This window comes from Thunnus thynnus, chromosome 3, assembly GCF_963924715.1.
Source record: "Thunnus thynnus chromosome 3, fThuThy2.1, whole genome shotgun sequence".
Taxonomy (NCBI): domain Eukaryota; kingdom Metazoa; phylum Chordata; class Actinopteri; order Scombriformes; family Scombridae; genus Thunnus; species Thunnus thynnus.
Genome location: NC_089519.1, coordinates 17,879,813 through 17,907,312, shown reverse-complemented (window position 1 = coordinate 17,907,312; position 27,500 = coordinate 17,879,813). Strand labels below are relative to the sequence as shown.

General features: G+C 39.2%; 2 protein-coding genes across 6 annotated transcripts in view; both read left to right on the top strand.

Annotated features, from left to right (window-relative positions):
• LOC137179657 (zinc finger protein 853-like) overlaps nt 1-10,164 on the top strand; it is a 23,830-nt gene extending 13,666 nt beyond the window's left edge. For all 4 annotated transcript variants that reach the window (XM_067584500.1, XM_067584498.1, XM_067584499.1 and 1 more), the window contains one exon: nt 7,123-10,164. In XM_067584500.1, the coding sequence (XP_067440601.1) occupies nt 7,123-8,153 (1,031 nt within the window). In that variant the 3' untranslated portion in view covers nt 8,154-10,164. The remainder of the gene's footprint in view (nt 1-7,122) is intronic.
• Nucleotides 10,165-19,734: 9,570 nt separating this feature from the next.
• The window catches only part of si:ch211-89o9.6 (uncharacterized), a 31,057-nt gene continuing 23,291 nt past the window's right edge, over nt 19,735-27,500 (top strand). The window contains exons 1-3 of one of the 2 annotated variants that reach the window (XM_067584493.1): nt 19,735-20,593; nt 24,306-24,409; nt 24,830-24,947. In XM_067584493.1, coding sequence (XP_067440594.1) covers nt 20,296-20,593; nt 24,306-24,409; nt 24,830-24,947 — 520 coding nt within the window. In that variant the 5' untranslated portion in view covers nt 19,735-20,295. The remainder of the gene's footprint in view (nt 20,594-24,305; nt 24,410-24,829; nt 24,948-27,500) is intronic. The other variant, XM_067584494.1, reaches the window with a different exon arrangement.

The following is a 27,500-nucleotide window of genomic DNA, read 5'->3' as shown; positions in this document are numbered from 1 at the left end:
CGTTACAGATGTTAGCTTTGTATCTTCTGTGTTTATAGGACATGTGAGAGCACTGTTAGGTGTGTTTAGCCTGTGGCACCCCCTGGATAACTCAACACTGTTATACCAGTTCACTGTGAAAACATCACCCTGGTTTTGTCATCTCTTTAAATTAACAATGAATTACTCTAACGTTAGTTCTGATAGTGATGGCAAAATAAGGCAAAGAAGACGATCTGATGGTCTACCACCAAACTGTGTGAAATTACAGTGTTCCAAGAAGTATATCTCTCAGTGAAAAAATAATGTTTTCCAAAGCAGGGCTCTTAACCCTTATGCCTTTCTTCATCTTATTTCTACTCCTCACAGCTGACAACCACTCCTGCTGATGCCAGAGTCCAGGATCTCCCATCATCCCAGGTCTCACTGTGTAAGGTAAGATCCACAGACAAAGCCAAGTTAGTCAGCTCTTGTTGTTGTAGTTGGGCTTGTTATACTATGTGCCTGTTTTTAGATATTTTATATTTATATTTTATATTTATTTTGGCTTAACCACAAGCACCTCAGCAGTCATCTGCTTAGATTTCTTCTGATGTACTAACTCACACAAACAATGTTATCTCTGTAGTGTAAGTTTCTTAGTTTTCACAGACAAAACAGTACTTGAAGGTAATAGAATTGTTGTCAAGTTAGTGTTTGATTATTAGTCGTCAGGAGAACCTGAAACTGAGATCCTGTGTATGACCAAATGGATGCTGTTGATGGAGACCTGACTTCACCACCGCCCTGGCTGTCCTCTTCACATCTTGCTATACGTTGACAGTTCTATCTGAAGTCTGTTCAAAAGGTATTGCTCATCAACATTTTTACATCACATGTAGATTTTTTTTACTTGCATTTTCCGTGTGATTGTTATGATCGCTATTAAGATGTATTTAAAAGTTTGTTAAAATAGCTAATTAAAATCTTGTTAGGTGTAACCTATTATACAAAAGTTTACTTTGTTTGACAGTCTTAAAAATGTGTATTTGGTCATTGCTTGACTATTACACTGATAGTAATAATAAAACATTTTTCTTTTCTGTCATCTACAGTAGCTGTCATTCAGTTTGCTGAAGAACACAAAGCAGCAGCTCCTGATGCAAGGATCCAAAGCCTTTTGGCCCAGCGGACTTGTGATGCAAAGTGGACTGAGGTGGGCTGTTGGACTCTTTACAGACAAGTAGCATCCACAAACACAATTTTAAAGACTCTATGGACACCTGAGTACCTGGGGACTTGACATCTCCCACAGTTGAATATCTATGTTTAGACTACCCAAGAGTGTTTTGTTTCAAGGAAATAACAGTGTCTACTGTATATATGTATATGTATATGTGTGTGTGTGTGTGTATATATATATATATATATATATATATATATATATATATATATGTATATGTTTGTGTGTGTGTGTGTATCAAGTTGAGTGATTGGATTTTTTTTTAAAAACTTGTAGTTGGCTTAAGAAGTGACATCAGTATTATTTTTTCATGAAGATTTAACTGTGGCTACAGATTTAAACAAGCTTTTTACATATTGGATTTTCAACATTTTGTGTAATATTTGCTAATTTTTGTAATATATACAGTTGAAAACTTTTTATAAGAACTGGAAATACTGGAGAAAACATTCTTATTTACTATATTCTTATTTACTGTGTTCAGTTAAGCTGTGTTACATAAGCCTATGCAGTCCAAATATTTCCTGCTGTTGCTACTTCACATTAAAAGCTTCTCACTGGTGTACCACTACGTGGCTTTCATTATGAAGCATGTACAGGAAATGCAAAACAGACTGCACTATTGGTCTGTAAACATTTGTCTTCACAGCAAAATGTTTTAAATATTGTAAAGGAGAATTTGTAAAAGAGGAAACAGCCACAGGGAGCTGGTGGATGAAGAGCTGCAGGCGATAGGCTCTTTTGCTACAGTTTATGTCATTAAGGGTAAACAACTTATTTTGTTCTGCTGTCCTGTCTGAGGGAAAACCATTTGCACTGTGCATCACAGATATTATTGCCGCAGTTCACTATTCAGCTAGGGTATTTCTGCCATATGGAAGAAGGCCATTAGATTTCTTAATACATGGTATGCAAAATCCTTGCGCACAATGAAAATAAATAAAATGTAGTATTTGCTGTTCAACAGTTAACAATAAATGTCATTTAAAGAGTTGATTCTGTACTCATTTATTGAAATTTAAAAGTGTGGTATGAAAGTTTACAGCATTATATGAATAACCGTAATCTAATTTACTGCAAAACGTCCGGTGCTGTAATCCAATACACAGTAACATAAAAATTCTGTATTTTATTTTACAGTAGCATAAAGCTACTGTAACAGTAGATACAGTATCATTATATTACTGTGTTTCATTTTACAATTATGATCTCCTTACTGTGATTTTAAGTACAGTACCATTAAATTACAGTGTTTCATTTTACAGTTACAATATTGCTACTGTAAGTAAAACCACAGTAAGTTTACTGTTTATATTTACAGTAATTACCTGGCAGCAATTGACAAGTAACTGACTGTAATTTATTTTACAGTGATTTACAGTGATTATTTTACAGTGAGTTACTTGTCAATTGCTGCCAGTTAATTACTGTAAAAATCACAGTAAGTTTTTTACAGTGTGAACTTGAATTGTTTGTAACTACTGTAAATATTGATCTCTTAATATGTATTACACACATACACACACACACACCCTTTTTTGCTCTATTTCTGCATAAATATGACTTAAAATGTGATCAGATTTTCATGCAAGCCCTAAAACTAGATAAAGAGACATCAGTTAAAGAAATGAGACAAGACCTTACTCTTGTTCATTTCTATATTGAAGAAAATGATCCAATGTTACATATTTCTGTGTGGCAAAAGTATATGACATCAAGGATTATCAATTCATTTGAAGGGGAAATTAAAGTCAGGTGTTTCAATCAATGGGATGCCAATCAGATGTCAATCTGGGAGGCCCTGAAAGAGAAATTTGGGTCTTCACTATGAAAGTCTGAGCTTCACAACACAGGTTGGTGGATGTGTGTCATGGCTCAAACAAAGGAGAGTTCTGAGGACCTCAGAAGAAGAGTTATTGATGCTCACTGGGCTGAAAAGGGTTACAAAACCATTTCTAAAGAGTTTGAATTCCACCAGCAGACTGCCAGGCAGATCATGTACAAATGAAGGACATTCAACACCATTGTTACCCTCCCCAGGATCAGTCGACCAACAAAGATCACACTAAGAGCAAGTTGTTGTAGGAATTTGTGCACTCAAATATCTTAATGATTTTATGGGGGGATTATAAATTATTATTGTGCACAACTCCAACATGAAATTATTTGTCCAGTGACATAACTCATATTAGAGTATGTATAATAATAGGGAAATAGTCCTCCTCATTGGTCACACAAGAGGCCAATTAGAATTATGATTGTTATTAATCATAATTATGATTTTGCAAGGGTATAGGTCTTTTAAGGTTAAATCACTGAGATGCAAGCACAAGAAAACACAAACAAGTCCACTTTAGTTACATACACATTTATTACTAATACCACAGCTGCAAGTACTAAACACTACAACATTTTACAGACAAGACACAAGAGGGAAAGGGAAACTGGTGCACAAGACTATGGCTAGTGAATGATTGAAATGCATGATGTAGAGTTATCTATTGTGTAATTGGTATGAGAAACCTGATAAAAAGATGAGATCACTGTTGCCTGGGAAGCAGCGAGTCAAATCAACGGTACCACAGCTTAGTTCTGAATTGCCAATTGAAATTAAAAATCATGTTGAAGAAGGTTTTGTACGAATACTTGCTTGCTTCCTGGGGTGGCTTCTTGCAGAGAATGGAGTCCGATGAGCTGGGGTGCCCAGAAGGTGCATTCTAGCCAATCCCAGGGGTTGCAGAGTTCTGGGGGAGCAAAGTCAATCCCCTCCTGTCCATGGACAGGCAGGTTCAGTTCATGAATATAGTTCCTCCATTAATCAAAGTATTTACAATTTAACAATTGCATGATTCCTAATTTTGCAATTTCGATAGTAGCTTTAGTGTTCTGAAAGTGAAACAAGCAGAATAGTACTAAACATGATAGTGTTATCATGGATGATGAGGGATTATGTTATTGGTACATTTCTTGGCTTAAAGGCAATGTAATAATGTAAAAGTCTAACTTAAGTACATAACAACACAAAATGTGATATACACACACATACTAACAACAATAACAGTTCTCCATAGACAAAATCTTAAACTACATTTGTAATTCCATGGGTTTTACAGTCCTCTGTTCTCCTTGATCTGACTGTGCATGGCAGGGGTCCATGTAATTTGAGTGTGTGTGTGTGTGTGTGTGTGTGTGTGTGTGTGTGTGTCCACATGTTTGATGTGGAGTGTTCTGTTTGTCACTGGAGCATGGCATCTTGTGCAGCATGTCTTGTGCCTTATGCTGGTTTGCCCAGTAATCAGTTCTTGGGTTGGTCATTCCAGTCCTGAAAGTCAAAATCCACAGTGGGATTTAAGTTGGTGCCAGCTCATCTCTGTGTGTGACTGGCTCTTAGAGGTGAGTTATGATAGCCAGTGGTGGGGTCATTTAAACAAATGGTACTATCAATTCACACTGGGGTGTGAATTGGTCTTCCCATCTTGCTGGCTTTTGTAGCTTGAAGGATCAAAGGTGGTTTGGGTCAGTGGTCTGGTTTTGTGACCATGCAGGAGATGGAGGGTTCCTTGTGTTGAAGAAAATTCACTCAAGTCCTTGTTCAAAGTTTGCTGTGGTGGAAGTGGTTTAATAGCATTCCGGAAATGTGGAGAGCTTACTGACACAGAGCTGGTCTGATACAGTAGACTGACCCAGAGCAGAAGAAATGGAATGATTTTGTACAGGAAGGATCAAAGCAGTGACCAACAAATGGTGAACAGAAGATAGGAAGGGAGGGCATTTGCATATAAGATCAAGGCAAATCAAGGGGGTAAAACAGGAGGGGTCAAATCAGCAGGGTTCAGGAGGTAGGAAGGACACAACTGGCATATGCTTGATCAAAGGGTTGTCTCAGACGTCACTTGATTATCAAGTCTCCAAACCAAATGTGTATTCCTCTTCACTTGTCTCATCCTTTCTGTTTGCATTAGGTTGTTTAGATGGTCTGGTCAGTGAGGACCTTGGGACTCTCACTTATGTTATTTGCCAGCATGCCTGGGGTGTTGAAGAAAGAGCTGGTCTGTTGATTGAGGCTTGTGCTGTCTGCTTTCGAAGCATGCAGGACTTTATCCTACATTGTGTAATAGTCTGGGGGGTCACAAGGGTTCCCAGGGTAACATCTAGGAAATGAAAGGCCTCTCTTGCAGAGGCTAATGCCAGTGTTCATGAGTACACCATCAGTAGAACATTGAACATCAATTGTGTACATGATAGAGTTGTAAGTAGAAAGCCACTATCCAAAAAGAACATTGCTGCCCATCTATGGTTTGCTCAAGAGCACGTGGATAAGCCAGAAGACTGTTGGAAAAATGTTCTGTGGACGGATGAGACCAAAATTGAACTTTTTGGCTTGAATGAGAAGCATTATGTTTGGTGATGAGCCAACACTGCATTCCAGCATGAGAACCTTATCCCATTGCTGAAAAATTGGTGAATTTCATGGTTTGGGCCTGCTTTGCTGCCTCTGGACCAGGAAGGCTTGCAATCATTGATGGAACTATGAATTCCAAGTTGTACCAGCAAATTCTACAGGAAAATGTCAAGGTATCTGTCCATGAACTGAAGCTCATCAGAAAGTGGGTCATGCAGCAAAATACCGACCCTAAACACACAGTCATTCTAACAAAGAATGGTTAAAGCAGAAGAAAGTTTATGTTCTGGAATGGCTGAGTCAAAGTCCTGAGCTTAATCCTATAGAAATGCCAGGCAAGGACCTGAAGCAGGCAGTTCATGCAGTGCATGAGTTGAGACTGTTCTGTAAAGAGAAATGGGCTGAAATTCCTCCAAGCCAATATGCAGGGCTGATAAACAGTTACTGGAAACATTTAGGTGAGGTTATTGCTGCAAAAGGGGGTCACACCAGTTAATGAAAGCAAGGGTTCACATACTTTTGCCTTACATAAAATATGTAAGATTGGATAATTTTCCACAATTAAATAAATGAATAAGTCTGATGTTTTTGTCTCATTTGTTTATTTGGGTTCCCTTTGTCTAGTTTTAGGACTTGTGTGGAAATCTGATTACGTTTTAGGTCATATTATTAGCAGAAATTAGCAGAAAATTAACATTCAAATCATACTCTATGACATATATAAAAATGCTGAACAGGCCCAGTTGATTCTGATTTTGTATCAAGATGGCAAGAGGAAAAGATCTAAGTTATTTTGAAAGAGGGTTAATTGTTGGATGGATATATATAGAGAGAGAGAGCAATAAAAGTTAAGTGAGGATGTTTCCAAAATTTATCAACTAAATTGATACAAAGTTCAATAAACAGAAGAAACCTAAATTAAATTAATGTTTGGAGTGAGCACGCTTTGCAGCAGTGCTCCTCAGTACACCTGCCCACAGTCTTTCAAGGTACTTGGCAGGTCGCTTCTTCCTGCATCTTGGAGAAGTGCTTCTGTGGATTTAGGTGTCTCCTCATATAATCCCAGACTGACTCCATGATGTTGAGATCAAGGCTCTGTGGGGGCATTACCATCTGTTGCAGGACTCCATGTTCTTGTTGTTGCTGAAGATAGTTCTTAAGACTCTAGCTGGATGTTTGGGCTCGTTGTCATGCTGCAGAATAAATTTGGGACCAATCAGACACTTCCCTGATGGTATTGCATTATGGATAAGAATCTAAACATCTAAAGTGCCTAAAACTTTTACACAGTACTGTATCCATGTATATGTATACATTACCATATACATCATCTCCTCAAGATATTTATTTAACCAGTTTCCTAGAATTAAGATACAGCAAAAGTGACAACCTCAAGATATGCAAATAGCTACCAGGGACCAGAAGTTTTTTCTAAATATATTTTTATTTGAGTGAAATAAAAATATAAGATGCATGAATCCATTCACCCTGATCCCTGTGCCTGTCTCTCCTTCTGCAGCCCTGGAGTCCAGTGTGGAATCCGCCCCCAGTGATATTGCTCTTGACACCAGTGTCACTAACATCACCTCCTCCACCACCCAGCCTTCCTCCCCCACTGACACCACAATGGACCTGACCTGCAGGCCTCGAGCAAAACGCAAGGCCACCAAGCCTGTGGGAAACAGTTTGACAGTGAGTGGTGGGGGGATCCCGGCCCCTGAGGCAGCACGCAGGGACCTTGGAAGGAGCCTAACAGATGAAGCTCTGAAGCCAGAGATCCAGACTGATAATGCGACAGAAGATGAACTTCACCCTTCTCAGCTGTCGGCCCCTGTAGCCTCAGATGAGCCCAGCCCCGACCGCCTCAACAGCCTGGGCCTGGACCTGGCGTGGATGCAGGAGAGGGTCAGTCATCTTGGTGCTGCATATGCTGTAGCACAGCTGGGCTTGGGGAACACAGAAACTGGCCACCCTTCAGCCTCCTTCCCTACACAGGGAGGAGGAGACAGTCTAGATGGCCCTCCGACCATGCTCTTCCCAGGTGGTGCTCATGAAATGGCAGCTTTTGCCGCCTCCTTTGACATGGCAGCTGCTGCTGCAGCTGCTGCTGTAGCTGCGCCACCTCCACCCCCTCCCCCTCCCCCAACAGCTCCTTCTGCCACCACCACCAGCCAGAGGCGGCCTTACAGGAGCAGTGCTGCTGCTAAAGAGCCTGTGGTGTGTGCTGTGTGTGGGCGTGTCTTCCCCAGTGCTGCTGCCCTAGAGCTGCACCAACGGATTCACACAGGGGAGAGACCCTACACCTGCCCCCACTGTGGAAAGGGCTTTGCCCAGCCCAACAATCTGCGGGTCCACCTCCTCATCCACACTGGGGAGAGACGTTATCGATGTACACTGTGCGGGAAGAGTTTCATCTCATCCAGCCACCTAAAGAGGCACCGCACGGTCCACACGCAGGAGAAGCCCTACAGTTGTTCCCGCTGTGGACAGTCCTTCAGCCAAATGTGTAGCGTTCGCAGACACCGGCAGCAGTCTCAGTGTGGCCTGTAGACTGAGAGAGAGAAATGGATGGCATCTGGAGTTTGGACTAAGTAGGATCAAAATCCTACAACAGGGGAATTCATGCATCTTATGTAAGCATGATTAAAGGAGAACCAACGCTGTGCCCTGTGATATCATGACATGTAGAGATAATATTTGTTCTAGATTTCTAGCAGTAATCTGTGAATTCTGTCTTAAGGTGGATTTTGCTTTTAAGCTCTCTCAATCTTTATTTACTCCTTGTTTCAAACTGTGAGAGGATCACGGAATGGACTGTAAAAGAGTGCCTGAGACAGTATTGGAAAGAGTGCGATAACAATCCATCCGTTTGTCAAAAAGAATTTTGTTTACTTTGATTGACTATCCAGAAAATATATACAGTACACTGTATATATACATATATATACATAAGGTGATCCTGCAGAAGAGGGTTATGGTTCATATTGGATCTGTCCAGTGGCCATCTGATGAAGTAGGATTAATGATGTTTTGAACTCTCGACAGCTCCATAATATCTAAGTAATCAGAAATACATCAGAAATACATGAGCAGTTGAGCACAACAACATAAATCTATATTTGCCTTATCTTACTGTAATCTCTACAACCAGATTCACATTTCCAGACACCTCCAGCTTTTGTTGTTTGTTTTAGGGACTGCTTGCACTACATTTCTCACACTGCAAAGACATATGCCAACATTAAAGGATGCAGAAACGTCCTTAGTGGAGTTCTAATTGAAGCATTTACACTTTTTGACTGGAGGCAGGGGAAACCTGTTAGCGTGGTCAGCCTAGCTCAGTACAAAGTTGCAAAACTACACATTCCAACAACTCCAAAACTGTCTTTACTGACATACTGTATTTTATGTACTCAACATACTGTATGTAGTAATGAAAAAGTAGAAATTGTGATTTCAGGAGCAGATATCTGTGGAGCTAAACAATAACTGCATGCAGCAGCATTTCTGAAGCCCTGTCTTCATAACAGGGTTGCTATATTTGAGCACTGTCTTTAAACCTGGGCTTGGGATAGCTTAGGATGTGTTAGTGACTAGCTTGCAAGCTAAAAAGAAATTCAAAAAGATATCAAAATAAGACATCTTTGGAGGTGTTGGATGTCATAAGGTAGCTAGCTAACAAGCTAATTGTTTATGTCTGCCTTCAGTCTTTGCACCAAGCTAGGTTGTCCATGTCCTGAGCCTATCTGTACTGGACATTCAGCTATTAAATTATAATAATCTTCTTTTCTGTCTGAGTAATACAACTATTAAATATATTTTCCAAAATGTAGGGCTCTCCCATTAAGGCTCTTTGAATGTTCCCATTGCATTCACTTAAAAACAATGACAAAATCTGGGGGCAGTGCTGATACACAATTTAGTCATGTGTTTTTCATGATGTCATTTATCATGTATAGTCGGTGTTGTTCATATTGCAACAGTGTCATTAATGAGTGGCCTTCTTAAAGCAGCCAGGTCTTGAGCATTAGCCTTGAATGGTACATTTTGGCATGATTAAATCTTGTAGTTCAGGCCTGCACTTCACGTGTGTACATGATTACGTCTTTCACATTGATTATCAGTACATTTATTTGCACCTCATTTCTTAAGAACAAAGGAAAACATGTAATGTGCTGTCCAGAAGATTCACTTCTAGGTCTGTTTTCAGAATTGGGATATGAAATAACCCTAACCCTAAAGTTTTAGTTTTTGGGTGCAAGGTACTGTGTTTCCCCCTCCCTCATCTTTTCACAGGTTGAACCCCTGAGGTTTAACTTCCTTTTAATTTCAATCATCTTTTTCCCAATTAAATATCAAAGAACAAAGGACTGTAAAAATGTAAAGTATATATATCAGAGAGTCTTGTTTGTATGTGTAGGTGTTTGGATGTAATTGGCACTAGCTGTAGGTTGCACAGCTATAACAACTATTTTGCTTTTTAGTATTCTTTCATGACATGTTCCAGTGTTTAAAAATGTATGGTTATTATTAAACATGTAAAAGGTTTGTTTGCAATGAACTTTGGTCTGCTGCGGGTAATTTCTGTGATGTTATCTCATGTGCAAATTACTGGAGCCTCTTTTTAATCTGGACTCTCTGTGGGAATGTTATGTTTTCAGCCATTCACATATCAAAAGACATTCATAGGAGTTTAAGTTATTAGTCTTAAAATTGACAAAGTAAAGAAGGTACAGTATGTGAATTTGACTTGTCTACAGGGTGATGAGAGGTAAAGAAAAATATACAGTCCCAACAGTAAGCATTTGAACAGTTACACATTTTTGTTTGTCAGGCTCTGCTTGAGCCCATTCAATTGTAAATTGTAAAAAAATGCACACTTCATTAAAGTGCAAAGTCTCAGCTGAGTAGGTTTATATCAATATAGAAAGAACTGTGTGGGAGATACAGCCCTTTTAACACATAGTGTCCAAAGTTTAGTGTGTCGTTTAGTTCTGCACAAAAGAGCTCAGGTGTGGCTTAGATTCAATTGATAGTTGAGAGTTCCCATTTAGATTGAGGTGGAGTTTTCTGTCAATACGAGGAGTAAAGAGGTGACCATGCAAGAGAAGGGAATTAAAGGGAGTTGGTTTGCCACAATCAACAGTTGGATACTTCTAAAAAAGCAGGTGCACACAGGAAAACTAGAAACGAGGCTTGTAGAATGAGGAGCAGAAGTCTTGTGGATGAGCAGAAAACCATTTGCATGGTGAAGAAAAAGACCCTTATGATTGCATAGCAAGTCAGGAATGCTCTCCAGGATGTAGGCAGACATGTTTCCTTGTCAACGATCAAGAGAAGATTTGATGAGCATAACAGAGGATTCAGCACAAGATGCAAACCCCTGGTAAGCCTCAAAAACAGAAAGGCAGGCTGCAGTTCACAGAAATGTAGAAAAAGAAAGCGTTAGAGTTCTGGAACAAAGTTCTGTGGACTGATGAAATAAAAATCAACATCTATCAAAATTATGGAAAGAGTAAAGTGTGGAGAAAAAAGGAACAGCTCGAGACCCAAAGCATAGCACCTCGTGTCAAACATGGTGGTTCTGTTGTGGCTTGGACATGTATGGCTGGCAATGGAACTGGCACACTTGAATTTACTGATGATGTCACTGCTGACAGAAGCAACAGGATGACTGCAGAGGTATACTGGAGCATTCTGTGTGCTCACATTCAGACAAATGCATCAAAACTCATTGGAGCACATTTGATCCTTCAGCAGGGCAACCATCCTAAACATAGCCAAAGCAACCTGTGAGGAAGCCTGGCCATAGTGGCTAGGAAGGTGTTAGGAGGTAGACTCAGACTTTTATTGAATGAGTAAAAACTGATTTATTCAGTCCAGTGTACCAAAAAAACAAACAAAAGGTGTCTCAAAAAATGAAATGGACACAAGCAAATCAAAGTTAACTAGCTTAACTCAGGTTAACGCAAACTAAGGCATGATTAGGAGCACACAGCTACACTGTCATCCCCAAATTTCTGCTCCCCCTAAACCTATATCTCTCTCGTTATATAGGCCCTCCAATCTACCAGGCAGAACCATATTTATTGCAGGGGGGTCCTTTCCCTTATACCACCTGGCATTATAACAATGCTACTTGTATCAGCCAACATTGTTTACACAAAACACATCCACAGTATTAAACCTCAACCTGAGCCAAAACAAGTACAAATAATATAGATAGTAAACCAAACATTTAACAAAGTAACATAAAATCCCCCATATTTGGTCTACCCCAGTGACATCACTAATGATGTTACCCAGTGTATAAATACAGGAAGTAGTTGGGTGACCCCTCCTTTTGTCTGTGGAACACATGGTGGGTATGGTAAGTAATAAAGAAAATGATTAACTTACAGATTGCAGAATTAAACCAATAAACAATAACTAAACTTAACACTTGTCTGTGTTTTACTTTAACCAAAAATGTTGCTGGTATGTGAACTGTAACCGAACACAATGCAAACCATAAACAAACCCAGGATAGTATGTGTCTACAAGTTACAGATTAATGCTGGACCTATGGCCAAACAAACAAGCATGGTGAAATTAATAAGCTATATTGCACTGATGGTGAAAATAGTGTCAAATGGTGTTTTCTCCCCACTTTGTCAACCAAAGAGATTTTCAGGGTGATTAGGTGGAATATTCTTGACTGGCTGAGTCAATCACATGATCTCAAACCCACTGATCTGCATTCCACCTGCTGAGGACCAGACTGAAGGCAAAGAGAGCCCACAACAAGCAAGAACTGAAGGTGCAACAAAAACATTACATAAAAAAACACATCGAATAAGAACACGTGCAGACACTGGCCTAAGATAAAAAATAAAATAAAAATACCAAGCAAACTAGAACAAAAACCATTCACTCTATTAAAAACTGCAAATTTATAAGGCAAAAAAACCTCATCTCAAAGCATACACCTTAGTAGAGAAATTACAAACACACACATCTCACTGTACATGCTTACAAACAAGCACAAAATCAGTGGAGTGCCTCTCTTAGCTGAGCAGATGATTTTAATGTGTCAACCTTAAAAGAAGTGTCTGTCATCCAGCCCAGGGGCTGCTTTCGGTGATGTTAAATGATGTCCCATAATTTGGGCTACTTTTTGGCAGACTGTCTAGTTCCATCAAAATAATTATGCATATGATGGACAACTTGTGTTTGTTTTTAGTTCAGTCAGGTGTCCCATTTTATTTTACATAGTAGATGCCAGCAGCCATGATCTGCTAAAATGTGCCATTTGTTCATCTTAAGTCAGTGTGAACTGCACAATCATTCTTAACAAAGCAATTATTATTCCCTGTTTCATTTTTAGTTCAGAATGAAATAAAACAAACTTGTTTTCCTTTTCAGTCATCAGTTCTGTGTGGTTTTCTGTCCATGTTATGAGCTGAATGGGTTTCTACAACTATACTGGATAGTACAATTTAAGTTACATGGACTGAAAACCCCAAGAACATGTTTAAGCTGTCTACAGTTAAACAAGAAAATCCCATCTGTATATTATTAGAACATATCGTGTTCCTGGTAAAGTAACTTTACAACCAGCAAAACTTCATTGGAAAAATTCTGTATGTTGTCTGTGTGCATAGAATTTCTGAGGGTGGAGATGGGTGTGAGTCAGCCCTTTGCTTTTTGTAGTACAGAGATTAGTTTTAATCAACAAGGCAGGATACCTGTGCCAACCCAATCTGGTGAGGTGCTGCTTAAGCATACTGTATACAAGACCAAAGCATGATGGCCCCTGCTATTACAGTTAAACTGAGCAGATGTCACAGTGAAGTCTTAAGGCAATCAAATGCACAGTATGCACCTTACTGATGATGACTAGTAAGTGAATAATGTAGCACTATATCGTCTTTGAAACGTGCTAGGGACTTTATGGTTTTGGTCACTTGGGGGCAGCGGAACAAGCTATAAACACAACATTGACATATTAACACCTTATAACTTATGCGGAATGTGTTATTTATACATCCAGCAGATACAGCAATATTACCATTCATTTGAAGTCATATTTCTAGCCACCTGATGACTGTAAGTCCAATATTCATGATCCTTTTAGCTGTTTGGGTCCACAAAACAAGTGATCAACCCCTGAGAGAAATATCTAGCTCTTTAGCTGCTAAATGCTATGTACACCAGCTAGTTGCTAATGTCTGCTGTTTCATGCTGGGCAGGTAGTGTACAGTGGGATTATTTTTCACTGAAATCAGCTGCCTGCTGCTGGTGGAAATGCTAGGTGTAAAACTGAAGCAATGAGCTGAGAGATGCTAAAATGCTCTGTAGGGCTTTTTTTTTTTTTTTTACAAATAAAAACTAAAACAAACTAAACTTAGGGATGTTCCATCAAGCTGGCTAACAGGATAGCCTAGCTTATTTCAATAAGGCTTGCTGATTTAAGTGAGCGTTCCGTTCCATCTCTGCGGCTTATATGAGTCCGAACTCAGTAACCAGGGTAACTTAGTCAGCAGAACTAGCCTGCTCAGTAGCAGGCTAACGGTCAAGCTTAATTCAGCTCCATGTCAAAGAATGTCCGACGGATGGAAACAGACTTTCAAAAGATGATTCCATCAAGTGTCTTTTCACACTTGCATCACTTGTCCTTGTTCAGAAATATAAAATAGGAGATCTGTGTGGAACTTTTACAAAAATACTTGAGTAAATCCCCATTTTATTCGTGGTCACTTCTGTGTTGGAGTGAACCCTTTTATTTAAAAACTTAGCATTTATAATTTGAGAATTAAAGTGTTCCAGCATTATTTTGAAGTTATTTATTTATTCATTCACTCATTTTGTTCAAGCTGTGAAGACAAAAAGAAAATTAAATAAAGTCCAAACCATGACCTTCTGCTATGTTTAAATGTATACAGTGGTAATTGTTTATAGTGATCACAGTTACAGTGATCAGCTGTTTATATGGATCAAAAAGCTCTGAGACAGAATCATTTATATACAAAATTAATGCTGTTTAAATAAGTCGCCTGTAGAAATCAACTAGTACACCTACAGTGTTCATTTTGGGTGTCTTCATACATGACAATATATGGAAAAACATTTTGAACTACGAAAATCTATTTTTGTACTTTACTCCCATGATAAGCGGCTGCTGCTGCGTGCACACTGAAATCATGATGGAGACAGAAAGTCATTTTCTCTCAATGACAAACATAGTCTACTCGAAGCTAATGACAACAAAAGGGGGGGCTTTAAGCAAAATTCACCGCTATCTTCGCCTGTTCTGCCACCAGGGAAAAGAAACGAGAAGAAAAAGAAAAAGAAAAGAAACTTATCATTGGCAAAAGTCAGAACCTGCTGCTTCAAAAATGTGTGCACACTGCGTTTGAAACAGCTGTACTGTATTTTGAAACAGTCAATAAAATTTAGTAACTTTATATTCATGTGGGCTGATAACTATACAATTGTCAATTAGATGGTATTCTGCATGACAAATAAAGAAAAAGGAAAGGTTATGATAATCATCTGCTTATAGTGATATTTGACCCGGACAGACATGATCACTCTAAGCAGTTTCCACTGTTCTTATATCTTACTCCAGTTTCTTTATCTCCAACTGCAACTTAATTTTTAACTTTCATTGACACAAATAAATGGACATCCTGTGAAAGAGAAAATGTGTCAAAGAGTATGATAATGTTGGTAAGTTGGTTCTCTTAAGTTGCCTGTACCATAATTTTAAACATACATCTGATATTATCTAGCCTAGTGATAATATAACCATAGTCACTGATCTGAATGCTCATTTATTAACAAATAAAGATAAAACCATGAACAGAGACAAGTGCTGCTCTTCACTTTCCCCACACAGACTCATCAAGCCAGATGCAAGGATTGAACCGTCAATCTTCTAGTAAAAAGTTTGCTCCTCTAACCTTTAGGCTATCACTACCATGCATTTAATCTGTCATCAATTTTGTACCAAGCCATCTCCTTCACCTTGTTAATTGCAGCAGTATTGACCTTTTTGGTGAAAACTCCTTTATATTCTTCATATAGTTTCATCAGCAGGTTTGTTCTGCTGCTGAGAAGAACACCGCTCTAGTTCTCTCTTCTTTTTGTGACGTAGTATCGTCTTTTTGATAATCGACTGTTATGGGCTGCTAATGTACTCTGTGCATGTGCACACTGCAAGCTTATTCCAGTCTGGCTAGACTTAGCGTTGACTAGACACAGCTAAGCTGTGTTAGTGAAACGGCTTGAGCCTCAAGTGAAAGTTGACGTTAATTTTAGCCAGGCCTTTTCAATTAAACACAGCTTTCTTTAGCTGCGTTGATGGAACACCCCGCTTGTTTCAATAAAAGATTAAATGCGCATATACTTGGCTGAAAAACAAATAAAAGAGACGAGTTTGGAGGCCAGCTCTGGGAAGTGATGCTTTTTGGAGACTTTTATTTGCTAAGGAAAAGGCAGGTGGAGTTTGGGTGTGTTTTTTTTTTCGCACCAAATTACTGATGAATATTCAATTTCTTTGTTTTTGAGGAACTCCAGAGGGGTGTTCCATCAACGCAGCTAAAGAAAGCTGCGCTTACTTGAAAAAGCCTGGCTAGAATTAATGTCAACTTTCACTTGAGGCTCAAGCCGTTCCACTAATGCAGCTTAGCTGCGTCTAGTCAACGCTAAGTCTAGCCAGACTGGAATAAGCTTGAAGTGTGCGCATGTACATAAGCAGCCCAGAACAGTCGATTGTAGAAAAGACGATACTATGTTGCAAAAAGAAGAGAAAACTAGAGCGGTGTTCGTCTCAGCAGCAGAACAAACCTGCTGATGAAACTATATGAAGAATATAAAGGAGTATTCACCAAAAAGCCTAAAGGTTAGAGGAGTGAACTTATCACCAGAAGGTTGATGGTTCAAGCCCTGCATTCGGCTTGATGAGGCTGGGTGGGGAAAGTGAAGAGCAGCGCTTGTCCCTGTTCATGGTTTTATCTTTATTTGTTAATAAATGAGCATTCAGTAGTATTGCTCTTCAGATCAGTGTGGTTATATTATCACTAGGCTAGATAATATAAGATGTATAATTAAAATTATAGTGTCGGCAACTTAAGAGAACCAACTTACAAACATTATCATACTCTTTGACACATTTTCTCTTTCACAAAATGTCCATTAAAAAGCGTCAATGAAAGTTAAAAATTAAGTTGCAGTTGGAGATAAAGAAACTGGAAAAGGATATAAATACAGTGGAAACCGCGTATAGTGATCATGGCTGTCCGGGTCAAATATAACTATAATATCATAACCTTTTTTTTCTTTATTTCTCATGCAGAATACCATCTAATTGACATTTGTATATTTATTACCCTACATGAATATAGAGTTACTGAATTTTATTGACTGTTTTAAAATAGAGTACAGCTGTTTCAAACACATTGTGAGCATTTTTGAAGCAGCAGGTTCTGACTTTTGCCAGTGACAAGTTCCTTCTTTTCCCCAGCGGCAGAAAAGGTGAAGAGAGCTGTGAATTTTACTCACTATAAGCAGTTAATACTGTACACATTTAAATACAGCAGAAGGACATGGTTTGGCCTTTATTTCATTTTCTTTTTGTCTTCACAGCTTGAACAAAATGAGTGAATGAATAAATAAATAACTTCAAAATAACACTGGCACACTTTTATTTCTTAAATTATAAAGGCTAGGCTTTTAAATTAAAGGGTCCAGTTCAATACATGAGTGACCACAAATAAAATGGGGATTTACTTAAGTATATTTGTAAAAGTCCCTCACAGTTCTTCTATTCTATGTTCCCTGAACACAGACAAGTGATGTGAGTGTGAAAAGACACTTGATGGAACCATCTTTTGAGAGTCTGTTTCCGTCAGTCAGACATTCTTTGACACGCAGCTGAGTTAAGCTTGACCGTTAGCCTGCCATGGAGCAGGCTAGTTCTGCTGACAAAGTTACCATGGTTACTAAACTGGGACTCATATAAGCTGCAGTGATGGAACGGAACTCTCACTTAAATTAGTGAGGCTTATCGAAATAAGCCAGGCTATTCCGTCAGCCAGCTTGATGGAACACCCCCCAGGTGTGGCTGGTGTCTGCAGCCTCGATCTTCTGAAATAAATGAATTTTTGGAGAAATCTAATTCTGAGCTTTTACATGCAGAGATCACACTTCAAGTCACTGTGGCTTACTATTTCACATTAAAGTTGTAAACACATTCTTTTCATAATGTTCAAGTATTTCATGATATTTTCTGATTCAGTCCTGCTGTATTACAGTGAATAAAAGAGTTAAAGCAGCAATTTGTTTATGTTAACAAAGCATTCAGAAACAAATATACATTCAACATAGTTATTTCATTACTTCTGTAACTTCGAGCATTCAAGGCAACTTCTAATCTAATGTGTTTATCCATATATGATTAAAGTTAATACTTAAGTGATTAGATTAAACCTTCAGAAACATATTAAAATATAAATTCATACTCTTACTTCATTATAGAAAAACATTCAAATACATTATATCTTTGCATTCCTATTACTTAAGAAAATTCACTCTTTCAATTCACTCTCTAAATACAGCGACTTATCTAATTTAGTCATTAAAATATGATTGTCTATGAGGTTAATAGATCAGAAGTTAAACACTTAGGTGATTATAAAATACAATTGCATAGTTTCCAAATATTCATTAACTCTTAACATAAGGGAATTTAACTCTTGTCACTACAGGGCAGTAGGGTCATATGTAGAAAAAGGTAATAAAATCAAAGTTTAATATCTCCTTAGTAGATATTCACATAGCTATTTAAGTTATACCATTCTTTGTGTATTTACATGACAAACAACATTATAAAACTTGCATAATGATTACACCTTTAATTTACATCAAGGAGCAGAACTTTTGAACACCTGCAGTTAGACAGGTGCATCAGAAGACCATGGGCCAACAATAATTGAACAAAGAACTCCCACACACTGTCTTCTGTGCTTGCAATTAGAGGAGATTTATTGGGAACAATGTTTCAATACACAGACCATCATCAAGTTATTTCTTGGAAAAGTATTTATGGAAAAATAATCTTTGTTTGACATTTAATTTATATGAAATTCAGGTTTGGGTCGGATTTGCAGGAAGTCTTCACAAAAGTCCTCAGGAATGTGAGTTAGAGTTTATGGCTTTGGTCTGGTAAGATAAGAGAGTCGGTGCCCCATTTAAGTTGGGGGTTGTTTGGTTTTTCTCCGGTCCAAGTGGCCTTAGGATCAGTTTTATGCTTTTAGTTCAGGCCATAACTTTTGGATGTTTGGTCAGAAATGGTCTCTTAAGAGGTCTTTCTGAGTCTGTTGAGTATCACTGATCAACCCCTACTTAGAGGGTTACAAAGGTCAGTTCTGCAGGCCGGGGTGAGGCATTCTCCATGTCTCTCAGTTTGAAATTAAAGAAAGGCTGCGTTACCCATGAATTATCTATGAATCATCCCAGTGGTCCCACAGATGACTATAAAGTAATCGTTAAAGAGTGCCTCATTTGGTGAATGGAACCTGATTCAACTAACTAAAGCAATAGTCCAAAGTATATATTGGGTGCTTTAAGTGCCAAAAGTATGGGCATGTAGTGGCACTCTACCTCCTGAGCCACAGCCGCCACCCCCTTTATAAAACTCTGCATCTGCCAATGTAATGAACATAAACACTCTCCAGCAGCATATACAACTTTCACACAGCTCCTCTGTTTGTCTACTGTTTGTTTACTCTACAGGGTCCCCTCTACATCCCGCCCCTCTACCTTTCCGATTGGCTAAACAGTCAGTAACAACCAGTGCAAATCAAAAAATGTCAAGACGGACAACTTTATGCCCTCTAGTACTAGGTTGTGCATGAAACATGCTACTCTTATGTGTACAGGAAACTGCTTGAATTTCAATGAACTTCCCCAACACCTCACCCCAGTACCTGAAGAAAACAAGATTAATAGAGAGAATTTAGGTTGTTTTTTCGTCTGCCAATCTACTGTTCCACACTCCAGTCCGGTAGGTGGCGATAATCAGTAATAGTCAAGTAACAAAACAGGAGTAGGCAATAATCATCAAGATTTAATCTATGAATTGTTGTTTACTGATTCAAAGTTAGCCAGTCAGAGAAAAGACATAAAGTTCATGTGGGTACCAGCCCATTTAGGGATTCTGGGAAATGAAAAGGCAGACAAGCTAGCAAAGGAGCGGGTCAAGGGAGAACTAGTGAATATTAATTGACTGTCAAAATCAGAGGGGAAAGCATAGTGTGGAAGTAAATAATTAGGCAATGGTAACAGTAAAGTAGGAGTGGACAGAAATAGTGTAGTAACAGAAAAGAGTGACGGATAAAACCAGTGGGAGACAGTGATCCAACTCAAAGGATACCAACTGCCGTAAAATACCAAAGAAGAAGACGACAACGACGACGACGACGAAGAAGAAAGAGATAGCCGGAAATTACGCAAAATGTTTGCGGTCGGGACTTGCGGACAGAGAAGAAGCTAAATGTAGCTTAGCTGTTAATACCTATTCAGTTTTCATGTCTTCCACTACTGCTGTAATGGCTTGAACAAACCTTCAGCATTTCCTGAGCCTGCAAGAGGAGTCAAAAGGTATTTTCAAAACAACGTAGCAGCCAGTGAGTTACCACCTGGAGAAACAATGTCCAACCGTCTGGCCTTCCAGACCCAGCTGGCCTCCATCATGGAGGTCCTTGCTAATGCAGCGGTGGCGGAGATCTGTAAGCTGGTGGACGACGACTATGCGGTGGTGAGTTTACAGATGTCTCAGTGCCAGAGGGAGAACAAGGCCCTGAAGAGAAAGCTGCATCTGCTGGAGTTAAAGATGGCTCGAGGAAATGCCGAGAGGAGGCTCCGGGAGAGCGCCTTGAACAGTAACGTTAGCCGACCCAGGGTCCAGATAAATAACGACAGGCTCGGGGAACCTTCGCCTGCTCCCGGTAAGATGAGAAGAAATATTAAAGTGTGTGTTTTATGTGTTAAAGGGTGTATCCGTTTATCCTATTAAGTTAAAGAAAATAAACAGACAGATGCAGCCAATTTAGAATCTCAGGACCTAAAGTCAGCATTCACATAACAACAAAACAGTAACCCATTTTCATTGTTTGATGTGAATTCATACTGATGACTCTCACACACCAGAATGTATTTTATAATGTATTTTAGTGGAAGAGAGTTGTTGTACCAGCTGATCGAATTTGATTGAAATAAAAACAACTGAACACTTTCAAGTTGACTAAAGTTGGCCTTAAATTGTCAACTGAGCTTTCCTTGACTTAATTTCCATGAGAGAACAACTTACAGGAGTTCACCTACATAGTAATAACTGACTAATTACTTACTTACTCAGCTCCAATGATTTGTTACATTAGATCAACAGTGGCCTGTGTAAAATATATAAAACATGTTACTACCCACCCATCTTTTATAAGTGTATCAGTGGCGGCTGGTGCCTCAAAAATTGGGGAGGACAGGAGGAAAACCAACATGGAATCTTTCAATAAACCGCATCATACCATATCATTGTCCCCCACCTGATGAAATCGGAGGGGTGGGGGGCAATTTTATATGCCAATAAATCAATTTGCTTTCAAAAACAAAAACCCCTGAGTGGTGAAAAGGCTACTTATTTAAAGACAGTCAGCATATACATATTGTTTCTAAACAAAGAAGTGCTCATTTTAGCCGTGGAGTGGTTCAGAATGTGTCATTTTACCAAAAAATTCAAATTTGTAGTATTGTTCTATTGTGACAATAAATTTATGTTGTTATCAAAAACAGACAACATATCACATGATTTACAGGTGTTTCCTATGTATTTTCTTAGTATACAGAAATACATAAAGTACCACAAAGCTTATAATGTGATACAGGTACAGATCAGTGCTGAATACAAGAAAGATTGAACACTTAAAACGTTCACAGATCTAAAAGTGTAGGTTCACATCAGAAAGTATTAATGCATGTATCAAATACATGACTGACACACTCTTATCTATATGTACGATGTACAAAATATAGTCTACAAAGCTGACATGTTAACAGTAGGGGTGCAACGGATCACAAAACTCATGATTCAGATCGTATCACGGATTTGAGTCACGGATCGGATCATTTTTAGGATCAGCAAAAAAAAAAAAATTCTGTAACACACTTACAGCAAGGAACTTTTGCCCATGGTAAATGAAAACAACATTTAAGATGTCCAATGTTGAAATAAAATCTTAAAATATATAAAATATTCAATGCTCTATTATTGTTATATTAAATTGCAATATAAAGCATGATACGTTCCTTTTTTAAACACGGTAGTGAATGAAACAGCCTGTGTCCACATCATCAAAGCTGGATGATAACTTAGGAATATGAACACACGTCTTGCTGAACGAGCCACCAAACAAACATTAACCGGGGAAAAGTACACCACTAATGTCAGTTAGCAGCTACGTAGTTTATTAGCTGCTCAACTGCAGCACATTAAACAGCAGGTAAACATACCTGCAAATGTCACTTCGGACCCGTTAGATGCTGGTTTGATCGTCGCTCTTGCCGCTGCGCCACACAGTCCAAATCCATTTTCCTGTTAGCTTAACAACAGTCCTTAACAGTCCTTCCATGGATGTAAAAAGAGTCCCTCAGGCTGCTACAACAAGCCAACTGTTGCATTGGCTAACGCAAGGAGCCATCTACTCCTGCTACTCTGCCTTACAGTGGAGAGAATTGAAGATGAAATTTGGAAACTATCATTGGACCAACGCAATGTCAATATTGCATTCTGGTTGTTGATTGGTTAGGGAGGACGCCCTCTCTTGGATTGTGTTTTTACGTGTCTTGGCCAATCATAGAGTGAATCCCAAGTCTCTTAAATTGCATCCACATTTCCCTCACTTGCGTCTTTTCCTTGCGTCTTAGTCCCTCCCACCGTGGATGCAAGGAGACACGCAAGGAAACCAAGCGAGGAGAGAGGAAACGAGGAAATTTGTTTTAAGAGACATGAGATGTGCTTTCCTCTGAAGCGTCATGTGAAGCGATGTCAGTTTCTGAAGACGGAGACAGCTGATCACAGCTGTCAGCCAGCTTTAACAAGCTGTAGAAACTTCTGATGGAGTTTGTGTCTGCACACATGCACTGTGCTAATACTAATAAAGGTTCACAGCTATTACCGCTAGAGCAGCTGTTTCCTCTCTGCAGCCTGTTACCTGTTTAGCAAACACCTAAATAAAAACCTGCATTCTGCATTTATCCTGTGTCCTGCTCAGAGGCAACTTGATAGTGATACACTTAAATTTAATCTGTAATCTGTCTCCACTTCGGTATGAAATTGCAGTGATGTATCAGGTCAGTCAGATCAGCTGCAGCGTCCAATCAATAACTGATATCCAACAAGAGGGTATGTCGGCCGGTAAAAGACTTCCGTGAAGGCTGCTCTCGTGTTTCCTTGCTCCTCAGAGATCGCCTGTCAAAATGGCGTATCAGGAACAACTTCCGGTTCAGGCGAGGGGTGAGGAGAGTACATTAAATTGATGTAAGAGATCTCACCCTGCGGAGGACAGCAGGCACCCATCCTCCTCTGTCCCCCACTGCCTCCCACCACCACTTCACAGAGACTGCTCTTTCTCCTCCTGCCCTGCAGGTGTCGCTGTTGAAGCATTTTAAACAGAATTTCAATAATGGATTTTTTCCAGAGAAGAGAGAAAAAATATTTTATAAATAATACTGAGATTTGGTAATGGTTTACTTCAACCAAATAGTCTTTTATATATTTTGATCTCCCTCTTGCCTCTCAAAAATTAGAGGAGGATTAACCTCCTCTGCCTCTATGGACCAGCCTTCACTGATGTGTGTGTGTGTGTGTGTGTGTATACGTATATATATATATATATATATATATATATATATATAATAGCAGCTGAACTGAATCTAAATGCAGACACATAAAGCAACACTGTCACATTGTAATATAGGTAGTTACATCGGTGAAAGATTGTTTATCCTTTTGCTTTCAGCACTGTAATTTAAGCAGAATTAATCCGTGGAAGGCAATGTTCAGCACCTGGACTGTCTTTGTGTTTATTTTCTCTAAATAATAATATTTCCTTCCACAGTTTGAATTTAAAGATTAAAGATCTGAAAGACAATGCCAAATGTGAATGAATGCATTAATATCACAAATCAAGTTTTTACACTTAGCTTTGTTGGAACAGTTGGTGTAGTAATAAAAAAACATGGTGGAATAAAGGCTGATGGGAACAGAGTTTTTAATTGGACATATAGAGCCTGTAGGGGGCACTAAGGTGTAGAAAACATGAAAAAAAATCTGATGAGCTTGTAAAGATCTGTTACCAAACAGTAGCCTAGTTACACGTTCAGCAGACACTGAGCAACATTAGCATTTATATCAAGTTTCTGCCAATAGACAATATTAAAAGCCAATACAGTGAGCTAAAAGAATTGGGTGATCTTTTTCTGTTATTTCTACATGACGAGTGACCCCTTTCACGTAACACATTGCCATTTGATTCAGCTTGGGTTTATTTTTACACTTATTTAAAGACAACTGTTTCTCTGCTTCCAATGTGGTGACACTGTCAATACTGACCATGGAAATGTACGTCAGTGTGTCTAAAAGAAGTTTTTGTTTGTTTTTTGTAGGTGGTGTGTTTGAGCGACAGTTGGATGTGGCTCTGTGGTCTGGCAAAGCCACTGAAGGGGACACAACCAGTGAGCCAATCCATTCTGACAGCATCCAAAGTAAAGTAAGCATACCACGAGGGCTGACAGGGTGACTGTTGAGGTCAGGAGATGTTGCGCACACAGAGAAGCTCAGAAGTCAGAGCTGGGGTAACAGACATACAGGGATGGGACACAGTGGTTAAAGTTCTCAGGCACCGTGCCTGATTTCTGGCATAGAGCAGTTTTAAATTTCTATAATAATTCAATACATTTCCTCCAGGACAACTTTTCAGGCTCACAAATCTTTTCTTGCTTTAATCCATGGGGACAGGTTGGCTGCTGAGCAAACTGTCCAGCACAGGAGCTCAGCTGTAAACATCCAGCAGTGTTATCTTTGATAGCTGCTCTGAATGAGTGAGTGAGTGAGTGAGTGAGTGCATGCACTGTAGCTGCATGAGCATGAACCAGATCTTTGCTGGCCAAGTGACAAACTTGCCTTGCAGTCACCAGATGTGGAGCTGGTGGAGCCAGAGGCACTGCTGGTGAAGGAGGAGAAGGTGGAGGCAAACATGTCACAACATGAAGAAATAGAAGAAGATGTGCCACTCATTAGAGATGATGGTGAGTGTACAGAGACAGAGAGAAAGTATTGAAAATGATACTGATGCTTGGTCAGATTCCTGTTTTCTTATTCTTTCATCAGATAGTTTCTTATTTAAAGGGGTAATCCACTGATTTTACTCATTGCCAGTTTATTAGTTATGGGGGTATCAGCCTGTGTAAACAGTTTTATAATGGCCCCTGTGGCTCTGGAGGAGTGTTAACAACTGAGAAAATAAACTTGATAATGTCATAGTGATGTCTTCAGGATCATTGCTTGGGCTTGGAGAAATTTTTAACACAAATATTCGGTTTTAAACTGGAGCTGTGCATGTGGACCGTCTAACAAAACGCTATCAAGTTGCCTTATCAGAATTGTAGGTTCCAGTGTTTTCGAAGTTTGACCCATACTGGAGTAGGGATTTGCTGGTATCAAATTTTCATGCTACGATTATTGTAGGTAAAAATATCACATAATCAAAAAAGGGAAGTATGGTCATTTGTAGGGCTGTAGTCTGCTGGTCGACTGGTCAATTAGTTGGTTGATATGCTCTCGTCTGACTAAATTCTCATTGGTCGAATAATCTCTGTGTTATTTTCATAAGGAGAAAAGTTCTACATCCGTAGCTTTCCGGGAGTAATCCATCATTTCCTGTGGCGGGAGGGATAGACTAACAAAACGGGGGTGTATTCAAAACACCCCTGTTGTTTTCACAACTTTGAACTCACCCAACTTAATGGAGACTGCCAGGTCTAACTGTACATAACATTTACTGAACGTACTGAACGTTTACTGAATCTATGTTTCTCCATAATGACACAACGAGAACCCCCACCAGGCCAAAAAAAATTTTTTTTATATTTGATATCCGAATGAATATCCATTCATGCGGAAATCGATACTGTGTAGTGCTGTTCTGGTACGAGTCAACCTCTGTCGTTGCCTGGGAAGCTATTGGTAGCGTGGCTTCGTTAAGGAATATGTTTGCGTAGCGAGTGGGAAAGAGCGAGGGGCAGAGAAGTGACGGTGGATACGAGCGGAGCAGGGGAAAAGGTTAGTAGTAAGTTGTCAGTCTGGCAGTAAATGTACAGAACAGACTACAGTGTGTCAGTTAATAAATGCTAAAAAGTCATGTCTGTTGTTTCCCCAAATGCTGGAAAAGTAAAGGGGGTTAGCAACAATGGGTTAGCATAACCTGAAGACACAAAAACAGAGAAATACAGAACAGAGAAATGTGTAGCTGCCGAGTTTACTGTGCACTCTGTCCCGTTTTTTTTTTGCTGATCTGAAAAATGATCCAATCCATGACTCAAAACCATGATGCGATCCGAACCATGAGTTTTGTGATGTGTTACAACCCTACATGATGATAATCAAAGTTTCCATGAAATCCTACTATTAGTGCTAAAACATAGTTAAATGACTTTACACCATGATCACCTGGGATTTTATTCTCTGAACTGCGGTCTGCGGTCTGTATGCTCCAATACAAATAACATCAAAAACAGTTTAAACACTATAAACAAAAGCGGGTTGTTCAAAGTTTTACAGTTGGCTGGAAAGAACTTAAAATGCAGCCCAGTGTCTCTTAGATTCTACACACATAGATTCATTCATATTTTAAAAATGCATGAATTTTTCCAGATAAAACTGATGGATTGATTTCTGGAGTGCAAAAACTTTGTAATAAGTTTTATCTGCTGGGTGTTAAATTAATTTGTAAAATAAAGAGAAATTTGTAAATATTAGTTATACTGGGCTCTTACAGGCCACTTGTGGCTAAACAAAATCAAACTGCTGCTGAAGGCAGGAGAGCTGCTCTGTGTTCACGGTGTCTTCTGAAAACCATGATAATCATGGTAATGATGGTTACGGGAAATGGTTAGCAGTGTTGATAGCAGTGTCCGAAATTAACTTTTTGACTCACCTGCCAAGGGTTTTTGTGTCGCATACACACTTGTTTTAGTACATTTCATTGAGATAATAAGCTATTATGTTGAATGCAAAATTTGAAGCAAAATTATTTTAGTTTGACAGAACAGTACGCTTATTTGTAATCAATATAGCTGTGTCTACAGCGCTGGCCTAACAGCTCAACAGCCCCAACCCAAAGCATATTTTTTAGGCTTTAAGTCTATTTTTCTCTGTTTTACATGTGTAACTACAATCATTGTGATTGGGCTCTAAACACTTCCAAAATGCGGGTGATCTACGCTTAACACTGTATCTGAAGGCCTCCTGTGTAGACACACAGATGGAGCACTCGCTGCTGCTCTGCTGTGCTTTCTGTGTAGACACAGTTTTGCTGCACCGTTTGGACACACGTAAAAAACACATATGGTGCTCATGTTTGGCCCTATGCAGCTACACTGCATAGGGCCAAAAATAAAGAGAAATTTGTAAAATTTGTACTCATGTTTGGCCCTATGCAGTGTAGCTGCATAGGGCCAAACATGAGTAATTTCCTCTGAGCCATCATGGCAGATATTTTGTGACATGACTTGATAGCTTTCTGAAATTTACTCGCTAAACGGGAAATCTACCCGTGTTTGGTGCTTGGTGGGTGTTAATTT